Source organism: Oncorhynchus mykiss, chromosome 27, assembly GCF_057628025.1.
Source record: "Oncorhynchus mykiss isolate SJ-2025 chromosome 27, ASM5762802v1, whole genome shotgun sequence".
Taxonomy (NCBI): Eukaryota; Metazoa; Chordata; class Actinopteri; order Salmoniformes; family Salmonidae; genus Oncorhynchus; species Oncorhynchus mykiss.
The window spans coordinates 45,297,501-45,310,487 of record NC_143048.1 but is presented as its reverse complement, the minus strand read 5'-3'; the positions used below and the strand labels follow the sequence as shown (position 1 = coordinate 45,310,487).

General features: G+C 49.9%; 1 protein-coding gene across 2 annotated transcripts in view; it reads right to left on the bottom strand.

The window, feature by feature from the left end:
• The window catches only part of LOC110508097 (glutamate receptor ionotropic, kainate 1), a 122,737-nt gene that overhangs the window by 67,036 nt on the left and 42,714 nt on the right, over positions 1–12,987 (bottom strand). For both annotated transcript variants that reach the window (XM_090224105.1, XM_036965396.2), the window contains exon 2: positions 4,447–4,614. In XM_090224105.1, coding sequence (XP_090080231.1) covers positions 4,447–4,614 — 168 coding nt within the window. The remainder of the gene's footprint in view (positions 1–4,446; positions 4,615–12,987) is intronic.

The following is a 12,987-nucleotide window of genomic DNA, read 5'->3' as shown; positions in this document are numbered from 1 at the left end:
CCTTTTGTCCTGAATTCTGGGGCAAATCCAACACAACACACTACTGAGCACCACCCTTCATATTTTCAAGCATAGTGGTGGCTGCATCATGTTATGGGAATGCTTGTAATCATTAAGGACTGGGGAGTTTTTCAGGATAAAAAAGAAACTAAGCTAAGGAAGCTAAGGACAGGCAAAATCCTAGAGGAAAACCTGGTTCAGTCTGCTTTCCACCAGACACTGAGAGATGAATTCCCCTTTCAGCAGGAAAATAACCTAAAACACAAGGCCAAATATACACTGGAGTTGCTTACCAAGAAGACAGTGAATGTTCCTGAATGGCCGAGTGACAGTTTTGATTTAAAACTACTTGAAAATCTATGGTAAGACCTGACAATGGTGTTCTAGCAATGAACTGGTGCTGACTTTCTGAACCCTCGACAACCACTGTGATTATTATTATTTGACCCTGCTGGTCATCTATTAACATTTGAACATCTTGGCCATGTTCTGTTATAATCTCCACCTGGCACAGCCAGAAGAGGACTGGCCACCCCTCATAGCCTGGTTCCTCTCTAGGATTCTTCCTAGGTTTCGGCCTTTATAGAGAGTTTTTCCTAGCCACTGTTCTTCTACACCTGCATTGCTTGCTGTTTGGGGTTTTAGGCTGGGTTTCTATTCACTTTGTGACATCAGCTGATGTAAGAAGGGCTATATAAATACATTTGATTGATTGATTGATCAACAACCAATTTGACACAGCTTGAAGAATAATGTGCAAATATTGCACAATCCAGGTGTGGAAATCTTTTAGAGACTTACCCAGAAAGACACACAGCTGTAATCGCTGCCCAAGTTGATTCTATCATGTATTGAGTCAGGGGGCTGAATACTTATCAAATCAAGATACAGTTGAAGTCGGAAGTTTACATACACCTTAGCCAAATACATTTAAACTCCGTTTTTCACAATTCCTGACATTTAATCCTAGTAAAACATTCCCTGTCTTGGGTCAGTCAGCATCACCACTTTATTTTGAGAACGTGAAATGTCAGAATAATAGTAGAGAGAATTATTTATTTCAGCTTTCATTTCTTTCATCACATTCCCAGGGGGTCAGAAGTTTACATACAATCAATTAGTATTTGGTAGCATTGCCTTTAAATTGTTTATTATGGGTCAAATGTTTTGGGTAGCCTTCCACAAGCTTCCCACAATAAGTTGGGTGAATTCTGGCCCATTCCTCCTGACAAAGCTGGTGTAACTGAGTCAGGTTTGTAGGCCTCCTTGCTCGCACATGCTTTTTCAGATCTGCCCACAAATGTTCTATGGGATTGAGGTCAGGGCTTTGTGATGGCCACTCCAATAGCTTGACTTTGTTGTCCTTAAGCCATTATGCCACAACTTTGGAAGTATGCTTGGGCTCAATGTCCATTTGGAAGACCCATTTGCAACCAAGCTTTAACTTCCTCACTGATGTCTTGAGATGTTGCTTCAATATATCCACGTAATTTTCCTTTCTCATGATGTCATCTATTTTGTGAAGTGCACCAGTCCCTCCTGCAGCTAAGCACCCCCACAATATGATGCTGCCACCCCAGTGCTTCACGGTTGGGATGATGTTCTTTGACTTGCAAGCCTCCCCCTTTTTCCTCGAAATATAACGATGGTCATTATGGCCAAACAGTTCTATTTTTGTTTCATCAGACCAGAGGACATTTCTCCAAAAAGTACAATCTTTGTCCCCATGTGAAGTTGCAAACCATAGTCTGGATAGTTTTATGGCGGATTTGGAGCAGTGGCTTCTTCCTTGCAGAGCAGCCTTTAAGGTTATGTCGATATAGGACTTGTTTTACTGTGGACTGTTCTGGGATTGATTTGCACTTTTCGCACTAAAGTACGTTCATCTCTAAGAGACAGAACACATCTCCTTCCTGAGCTGTATGACAGCTGCGTGGTCCCATGGTGTTTACATTTGCGTACTATTGTTTGTACAGACGAACGTGGTACCTTCAGGTGTTTGGAAATTGCTCCCAAGGATGAACCAGACTTGTGGAGGTCTACAATTTATTTTCTAATGTCTTGGCTGATTTCTTTAGATTTTCCCATGATGTCAAGCAAAGAGGCACTGAGTTTGAAGGTATGCCTTGACATACATCCACAGGTACACCTCCAATTGACTCAAATGATGCCTATCAGAAGCTTCTAAAGCCATGACATAATTTTCTGGAAATTTCCAAGTTGTTTAAAGGCACAGTCAACTTAGTGTATGTAAACTTCTGACCCCCTTGAATTGTGATACAGTGAATTATAAGTGAAATAATCTGTCTGTAAACAATTGTTGGAAAAATTACTTGTGTCGTGCACAAAGTAGATGTCCTAACCAACTTGCCAAAACTATAGTTTGTTATCAAGAAATGTGTGGAGTGGTTGAAAAAAAGAGTTTTAATGACTCCAACCTAAGTGTATGTAAACTAGTTTTAATGACTCCACCCTAAGTGTATGTAAACTAGTTTTAATGACTCCAACCTAAGTGTATGTAAACTAGTTTTAATGACTCCAACCTAAGTGTATGTAAACTAGTTTTAATGACTCCAACCTAAGTGTATGTAAACTAGTTTTAATGACTCCAACCTCAGTGTATGTAAACTAGTTTTAATGACTCCAACCTAAGTGTATGTAAACTAGTTTTAATGACTCCAACCTCAGTGTATGTAAACTAGTTTTAATGACTCCAACCTCAGTGTATGTAAACTAGTTTTAATGACTCCAACCTAAGTGTATGTAAACTAGTTCTAATGACTCCAAACTAACTGTATGTAAACTAGTTTTAATGACTCCAACCTCAGTGTATGTAAACTAGTTTTAATGACTCCAACCTAAGTGTATGTAAACTAGTTCTAATGACTCCAACCTCAGTGTATGTAAACTAGTTTTAATGACTCCAACCTAAGTGTATGTAAACTCGTTTTAATGACTCCAACCTAAGTGTATGTAAACTCGTTTTAATGACTCCAACCTAAGTGTATGTAAACTAGTTTTAATGACTCCAACCTAAGTGTATGTAAACTAGTTTTAATAACTCCAACCTAAGTGTATGTAAACTAGTTTTAATGACTCCAACCTCAGTGTATGTAAACTAGTTTTAATGACTCCAAACTAAGTGCATGTAAACTAGTTTTAATGACTCCAACCTAAGTGTATGTAAACTAATTTTAATGACTCCAACCTAAGTGTATGTAAACTAGTTTTAATGACTCCAACCTAAGTGTATGTAAACTAGTTTTAATGACTCCAACCTCAGTGTATGTAAACTAGTTTTAATGACTCCAACCTCAGTGTATGTAAACTAGTTTTAATGACTCCAATATAAGTGTATGTAAACTAGTTTTAATGACTCCAACCTAAGTGTATGTAAACTAGTTTTAATGACTCCAACCTAAGTGTATGTAAACTAGTTTTAATGACTCCAATCTAAGTGTATGTAAACTAGTTTTAATGACTCCAATATAAGTGTATGTAAACTAGTTTTAATGACTCCAATCTAAGTGTATGTAAACTAGTTTTAATGACTCCAATATAAGTGTATGTAAACTAGTTTTAATGACTCCAACCTAAGTGTATGTAAACTTCTGACTTCAACTGTAGCTGCAGTACCTGTATTTATATTTCTTCAACTGTATAAAACTGTTTTATTTTTCTTGACTTTTTACAAATGTTAGAATCTTTCTTCCACTTTCACGTTAAGAGTATTTTAGGAATATCGTTGACAAAAAAATGACAAATAAATACATTTTTATCCCACTTTGTAACACAACAAAATGTGGAATAAGTCAAGGGTGTGAATACTTTCTGAAGTTACTGTATATAGTGCATTACTTTTGACCAGGGCCCTAAGGGGATACAGACAGAGATTTGACCAGGGCCCTAAGGGGATACAGACAGAGATTTGACCAGGGCCCTAAGGGGATACAGACAGAGATTTGACCAGGGCCCTAAGGGGATACAGACAGAGATTTGACCAGGGCCCTACGGGGATACAGACAGAGATTTGACCAGGGCCCTACGGGGATACAGACAGAGATTTGACCAGGGCCCTACGGGGATACAGACAGAGATTTGACCCGGGCCCTAAGGGGATACAGACAGAGATTTAACCAGGGCCCTAAGGGGATACAGACAGAGATTTGACCAGGGCCCTAAGGAGATACAGACAGAGATTTGACCAGGGCCCTAAGGGGATACAGACAGAGATTTGACCAGGGCACTACGGGGATACAGACAGAGATTTGACCAGGGCCCTACGGAGATACAGACAGAGATTTGACCAGGGCCCTACGGGGATACAGACAGAGACTTGACCAGGGCCCTACGGGGATACAGACAGAGATTTGACCAAGGAAATGTGGTGCCACTCGGGATAAAACAACTGACAATGTAAAAATAACAAATAACAATCCTCCTTACCTCTTCTGGAGGCTTCGAAGCTGTCGAAGAGGTTTATTCTCTGGATGTCGTAGGTCAGTGTGGTGTTGGGCATTAAGGTCCGGTTCCTGTTGATGTTTGTCGCAGCGAATTTAAAGGCCAGCTCCTCCACACTAATGGGCTCATTCTCAAGGGTCTCAAAGATACCCCCTGGAGAAACAGCAGAGAAGAGTGGGACAGGGAGGGGGTGAAAAATATACATCATTATTACAGAAGAAGAAGAAGAATGAGTAGTATGCATTATTTTGTATCATTATCTCTCTTTATCATTCCCGTATGCCTTTGTCCAACCTAAAGTGGTATAACGTGTCACATACTCCCAAGTCGTTTCATCACACAGTGTCACTGAATGACCTATGGAATAGTTCCAGGGGAGATAAATGAGCCAATTGGAAGCTGGGGGTGATTAGAAGAACCGTGATGGTATGAGGGCCAGATTGGGAATTTTGGCAGGACACTGGGGTTAAATCAAATCAAATCAAATCAAATTTATTTATATAGCCCTTCGTACATCAGCTGATATCTCAAAGTGCTGTACAGAAACCCAGCCTAAAACCCCAAACAGCAAGCAATGCAGGTGAAGAAGCACGGTGGCTAGGAAAAAACCCTACTCTTACGATAAGTGCCATGGGATCTTTAATGACCACAGAGAATTGGGCAATTGGGGAATTTCTTTAGAACAAACAACCAAACAAACAAGTATTGTGACATTCACAACTCTTCCTCCATTAATTAACATCCTTAATTCTCCAGCAGTCAGCTCAATACAAACTAATTATCTACTCTTACCCAATACCCTGAACTATCCTACTCCTTCACTCCTAACCCAATATACCCTCTCCTAGAGAGAGAGAGAGAGAGAGAGAGAGAGAGAGAAAGAGAGAGAGAGAGAGAGAGGCATAGAACTAGAGAGAGAGAGAAAGAGAGAGAGAGAGAGAGAGAGAGAGAGAGTGAAGGATCAGTGGGTCTGTTCAGTGCTTAGCATGCCAAGACAGACAGGGAGGGAGGGCATGGGAGGCTGGGTTCAAACACAACAACTGTTTCCTCTCTTTGGATTAGTTCCAAATGGCAATCTATTGCATTTATAGTGCACTACCAGGGCCCATAGTCCCTTTAAACACAATTACGTACGAGCTAGCAGTGTGTCCCAAAAGAGCTTTGGTCAAAAGTAGTGCACTATATAGGAAATAGGGTGCCATTTGGGACACATTTTTCTCTCTGTACAAAATCTCATTACAAAATCATGGGCATTAAAATGGAGTTGGTCCCCCCTTTGCTGCTATAAAAGCCTCCACTCTTCTGGGAAGGCTTTCCACTAGATGTTGGAACGTTGCTGCTGGGACTTGCTTCCATTCAGCCACAAGAGCATTAGTGAGGTCGGCACTGATGTTGGGCGATTAGGCCTGGCTCGCAGTCGCCGTTCCAATTCACCCCAATGGGTTTGAGGTCAGGGTTCTGTTCAGGCCAGTCAAGTTCAGTCAAGTTCTTCCACTTTGATCTCGACAAACCATTTCTGTATGAACCTCACTTTGTGCGCAGGGGGCATGGCTGTGCTGAAACAGGAAAGGTTATTCCCCAAACGGTTGCCAAAGTTGGAAGCACAGAATCGTACAGAATGTAATTTTAGCGTTAAGATTTCCCTTCACTAGAACTAAGGGGACTAGCCTGAACCATAAAAAAAAACAGCCCCAGACCATTATTCCTTCTCCACCAAACTTTATAGTTGGCACTATGCATTGGGGCAGGTAGCGATCTCCTGGCATCTGCCAAACCCAGACTCGTCCGTTGGACTGCCAGATGGTGAACCGTAATTCATCACTCCAGAGAAAGCGTTTCCACTGCTCCAGAGTCCAATGGCGGTGAGCTTTACGCCACTCCAGCCGACGCTCGGCATTGCGCATGGTGATCTAAGGCTTGTGTGCGACTGCTCGGTCATGTAAACCCATTTCATGAAGCTCCCGACAAACAGTTCTTGTGCTGACGTTGCTTCTAGAGGCAGTGTGGAACTCGGTAGTGAGTGTTGCAACTGAGGACAATTTCGTTGCACTTCAGCACTCGCCGGTCTCGTTCTGTGAGCTTGTTTGGCCTACCACTTCGCGACTGAGCCGTTGTTGCTCCTAGACGTTTCCACTTCACAATAACAGAGCTTACAGTTGACCGGAGCAGCTCTAGCAGGACAGAAATTTGATGAAGTGACTTGTTGGAAAGCTGGTATCCTGTGACGGTGCCACGTTGAAAGTCACTGAGCTCTTCAGTAAGGCCATTCTACCGCCAATGTTTGTCTTTGGAAATTGCGTGGCTGTGTGCTCAATTTTATACACCTGTCAGCAACAGGTGTGGCTGAAATCGCTGAATCCACTCATTTGAAGGGGTGTCCACATACTTTTATAAATATAGTGTATCAACGACCAATCATTGCTGAATATGAGCTATAACAGCACTGTATTGAAGACTTCCGTGTCACTATAGAAACGTATTGTACAACTGAATGTAGATACATGTGCAACTGTGTTTAGTTTAGCCCTCTCACTTTGGAGACGGTGTCATGTGACCTTCTGACTGTGTATAAAATGAGAGAACTCACGCCAAAGAGTCCTGCTGCAGCTGGTACCATTGATAGATTTCTAAAGGAGAGGGGAGGGGAGGGGAGGGGAGAGGAGAGGAGAGGGGAGGGGAGGGGAGAGGAGAGGAGAGGGGAGAGGAGAGGAGAGGAGAGGAGAGGAGAGGAGAGGAGAGGAGAGGAGAGGAGAGGAGAGGAGAGGAGAGGAGAGGAGAGGAGAGGAGAGGAGAGGAGAGGAGAGGAGATGGAAATAAAACCATAACAAATGGTAGTGAAAATGAGCTGAGACCAGAACCTGTCAGAATTTTATTTAAATTAAACACAATCATTTCTGGTCTGTATACTGCCAGGTTGGTGGGAATGGAGGGGGGGGGTGGAGGTGGGCAGGCGATAGGAAGAGGAGGAAGGGAAAGGCAGGGGGAGAGGTGGAAGGAATGGGGGCAGGAAGGGGGAAGCAAAGGGAGATGAGTGAAAGGGTTTAGGGGTTGATGTAGGTTATGTGGTGGGTGCTCAAGCAGAAAAATCAACAACCACAGCCACAGCCACTATCAGCCACAGCCACAACCAGCCACAGCCACAGCCACTATCAGCCACAGCCACAACCAGTCACAGCCACAGCCAGCCAAAGCAAGCCACAGCCACAACCAGCCACAGTCACAACCAGCCACAGCCAGCCAAAGCAAGCCACAACCAGCCACAGCCAGCCACAGCCACAACCAGCCACAGCCACAACCAGCCACAGCCAACCACAGCCACAACCAGCCACAGCCAGCCACAGCCACAACCAGCCACAGCCACAACCAGCCACAGCCAGCCACAGCCAGCCACAGCCAAAACCAGCCACAGCCAGCCACAGCCACAACCAGCCACAACCAGCCACAGCCACAGCCAGCCACAGCCACAACCAGCCACAGCCACAGCCAGCCACAGCCACAACCAGCCACAACCAGCCACAGCCACAACCAGCCACAGCCAGCCACAGCCACAACCAGCCACAGCCAGCCACAGCCACAAGCCACAACCAGCCACAGCCAGCCACAGCCAGCCACAGCCAACCACAACCAGCCACAGCCACAACCAGCCACAACCAGCCACAGCCACAACCAGCCACAGCCACTATCAGCCACAGCCACAGCCAGCCACAGCCACAGCCAGCCACAGCCACAACCAGCCACAGCCAGCCACAGCCACAGCCAGCCACAACCAGCCACAGCCACAACCAGCCACAACCAGCCACAGCCACAACCAGCCACAGCCAGCCACAGCCACAACCAGCCACAGCCACTATAAGCCACAGCCACAGCCAGCCACAGCCACAACCAGCCACAGCCACAGCCAGCCACAACCAGCCACAGCCACAACCAGCCACAACCAGACACAGCCCACCAAAACCAACCACAGCCAGCCACAGACACAACCAGCCACAGCCACAACCAGCCACAGCCACAGCCAGCCACAACCAGCCACAGCCACAACCAGACACAGCCCGCCAAAACCAACCACAGCCAGCCACAGCCACAACCAGCCACAGCCACAACCAGCCACAACCAGCTACAGCCATCCAAAGCCAGCCACAGCCAGACACAGACAGCCACAACCAGACACAGCCAGCCACAGCCAGCCACAACCAGCCACAGACAGCCACAACCAACCAGAGCCAGCCACAGCCACAACCACAGCCACAACCAGCCACAGCCAGCCACAGCCACAGCCACTATCAGCCACAACCAGCCACAGCCAGCCAGAGCCAGCCACAGCCACAGCCACAGCCACAGCCAGCCACAGCCAGCCACAACCTCAGCCAGCCACAGCAAGCCACAACCCGCCACAACCCGCCACATCCACAACCAGCCACAACCAGCCACAGCCATAACCAGCCACAGCCACAAACAGCCACAGCCACAACCAGCCACAGCCACAACCAGCCACAGCCAACCACAGCCACAACCAGCCACAGCCAGCCACAGCCACAACCAGCCACAGCCACAACCAGCCACAGTCAGCCACAGCCAAAACCAGCCACAGCCAGCCACAGCCACAACCAGCCACAACCAGCCACAGCCACAGCCAGCCACAGCCACAACCAGCCACAGCCACAACCAGCCACAGCCACAGCCAGCCACAGCCACAACCAGCCACAACCAGCCACAGCCACAACCAGCCACAGCCAGCCACAACCACAACCAGCCACAGCCACAACCAGCCACAGCCAGCCACAGCCAGCCACAGCCACAGCCAGCCACAACCAGCCACAGCCACAACCAGCCACAACCAGCCACAGCCACAACCAGCCACAGCCACTATCAGCCACAGCCACAGCCAGCCACAGCCACAGCCAGCCACAGCCACAACCAGCCACAGCCAGCCACAGCCACAGCCAGCCACAACCAGCCACAGCCACAACCAGCCACAACCAGCCACAGCCACAACCTGCCACAGCCAGCCACAGCCACAACCAGCCACAGCCACTATCAGCCACAGCCACAGCCAGCCACAGCCACAGCCAGCCACAACCAGCCACAGCCACAACCAGCCACAACCAGACACAGCCCACCAAAACCAACCACAGCCAGCCACAGACACAACCAGCCACAGCCACAACCAGCCACAGCCACAGCCAGCCACAACCAGCCACAGCCACAACCAGACACAGCCCGCCAAAACCAACCACAGCCAGCCACAGCCACAACCAGCCACAGCCACAACCAGCCACAACCAGCTACAGCCATCCAAAGCCAGCCACAGCCAGACACAGACAGCCACAACCAGACACAGCCAGCCACAGCCAGCCACAACCAGCCACAGACAGCCACAACCAACCAGAGCCAGCCACAGCCACAACCACAGCCACAACCAGCCACAGCCAGCCACAGCCACAGCCACTATCAGCCACAACCAGCCACAGCCAGCCAGAGCCAGCCACAGCCACAGCCACAGCCAGCCACAGCCAGCCACAACCTCAGCCAGCCACAGCAAGCCACAACCCGCCACAACCCGCCACATCCACAACCAGCCACAACCAGCCACAGCCATAACCAGCCACAGCCACAAACAGCCACAGCCACAACCAGCCACAGCCACAGCCAGCCACAGCCAGCCACAGCCTCAACCAGCCAAAGCCAGCCACAACCAGACACAGCCCGCCAAAACCAACCACAGCCAGCCACAGCCAAAACCAGCCACAGCCACAACCAGCCACAGCCACAACCAGCCACAGCCACAACCAGCCACAACCAGCCACAGCCAGCCAGACACAGCCAGCCACAGACAGCTACAGCCAGCCACAGCCAGCAGCCACAGCCACAGCCAGCCACAACCAGCCACAGCCAGCCACAGCCACAGCCAGCCACAGCCACAGCCAGCCACAGTCAGAGCGAGCCACAGCCACAACCAGCCACAGCCACAACCAAACACAGCCACAGAAAGCCACAGCCACAGCTAGCCACAGCCACAGCTAGCCACAGCCAGCCCTGCCACAACCAGCCATAGTCAGAGCCAGCCACAGCCACAGCCAGCCACAGCCAGCCCTGCCACAACCAGCCATAGTCAGAGCCAGCCACAGCCACAGCCAGCCACAGCCACAACCAGCCACAGCCACAACCAGCCACAGCCACAACCAGACACAGCCACAGCTAGCCACAGCCACAGCTAGCCACAGCCAGCCAATGCCACAGCTAGCCACAGCCAGCCACTGCCACAGCTAGCCACAGCCAGCCACTGCCACAACCAGCCAAAGACAGTCACAGCCAGCCACAGCCACAACCAGCTACAGCCAGGCACAGCCACAGCCAGCCACAGTCAGCCACAGCCAGCTACAGCCAGCCACAACCAGCCACAGCCAGAGCCAGCCACAGCCACAGCCAGCCACAGTCAGAGCCAGCCACAGCCACAACCAGCCACAGCCACAACCAGCCACAGCCACAACCAGCCACAACCAGCCACAGCCAGCCAGACACAGCCAGCCACAGACAGCTACAGCCAGCCCCAACCAGCCACAGCCAGCAGCCACAGCCACAGCCAGCCACAACCAGCCACAGCCAGCTACAGCCACAGCCACAACCAGCCACAGCCAGCCACAGCCACAGCCAGCCACAGCCACAGCCAGCCACAGCCACAGCCAGCCACATCCAGCCACAGTCAGAGCCAGCCACAGCCACAACCAGCCACAGCCACAACCAGCCACAGCCACAACCAAACACAGCCACAGAAAGCCACAGCCACAGCTAGCCACAGCCACAGCTAGCCACAGCCACAGCTAGCCACAGCCAGCCACTGCCACAACCAGCCATAGTCAGAGCCAGCCACAGCCACAGCCAGCCACAGCCACAACCAGCCACAGCCACAACCAGACACAGCCACAGCCACAGCCACAACCAGCCACAGCGAGCCACAGCGCCAGCCACAGCCACAGCCAGCCACAGCCAGAGCCAGCCACAACCAGCCACAGCCACAGCCAGCCACAGCCACAACCAGCCACAGCCACAACCAGCCACAACCAGCCACAGCCACAGCCACAACCAGCCACAGCCACAGCTAGCCACGCCACAGCTAGCCACTGCCACAACCAGCCAAAGACAGTCACAGCCAGCCACAGCCACAGCCAGCCACATCCACAACCAGCCACAGCCACAGCCAGCCACAGCCACAACCAGCCACAGCCAGCCACAGTAACAACCAGCCACAGTAACAACCAGCCACAGCCACAGCAAACCACAGCCACAGCCAGCCACAGTCACAACCAGCCAGAACCAGCCACAGCCAGCCACAGCCACAGCCACAACCAGCCACAACCAGCCACAGTCACGACCAGCCACAGCCAGCCACAGCCACAACCAGCCACAGCCACAGCCAGCCACAGCCACAACCATCCATAGCCACTATCAGCCACAGCCACAGCCAGCCACAGCCTCAACCAGCCACAACCAGACACAGCCCGCCAAAACCAGCCACAACCAGCCACAGTAACAACCAGCCACAGCCACAACCATTTTCAACCAGCCACAGCCACAGCCAGCCACAGCCACAGCCACAACCAGCCACAGCCAGCCACAGCCAGCCACAGCCACAATCAGCCACAGCCAGCCACAGCCACAGCTAGCCACAGCCACAACCAGCCACAGCCACAACCATCCACAGCCACAACCAGCCACAGCCAGCCACAGCCAGCCACAGCCACAACCATCCACAGCCACAGCTAGCCACAGCCAGCCACAACCAGAGCCAGAGCCGTTCAACAAGAGTAATTTAGGCCCCCCGAGTGGCACAGTGGTCTAAGGCATTGCATCGCAGTGTGTCTGGCTTCTGGGTTAAGTGGGCATTGTGTCAAGAAGCAGGTGAGGCTTGGCTGTGTTGTGTTTCGGGGGACGCGTTGGCTCTCGACCTTCGCCTCTCCCGAGTCCGTACCTGGAGTTGCATCGATGACACAAGACTGTAACAACCAATTGGATACCATGAAATCGGTGTAAAAAAAAAAAAAAAAAAGGTTTTATATCTACTGCATCCCAAATGACACCCTAATTCCCTTTATAGTGCCCTACTTTCAATCAGGACACAGGGCTCTGGTCAAAAGTAGTGCCCAAACTATATGTAGGGATTAGGGTGCCATTTGACACACAGACACAGTGTGTTACACCCAGGGTTCAAAGAGCAGAACGCTGTGGAAAACATTAGGGTTAAATCCAGGCAGACGAAAGGCCATCAAACGCCTACATGACATGACCAGACTAGAGTGAGACTCTGTGTTTTAGGGCACACTATTTCCTTTATACTACTTTTGACCAGGATATGTAGTAGGGAATTGGGCGCCAAACTTGGGGGATGCAAACGTTCTGGAGATCCACCGATCTCCTTTTACACAAACGAGCTAAAACATCTGGATCCACAGTCTTAGCGTTACTGACAGAGGCGGAAATAAAGCTGTAGGATCTATTCAGTACAGGTGACGATCACATTCACAACCAGCC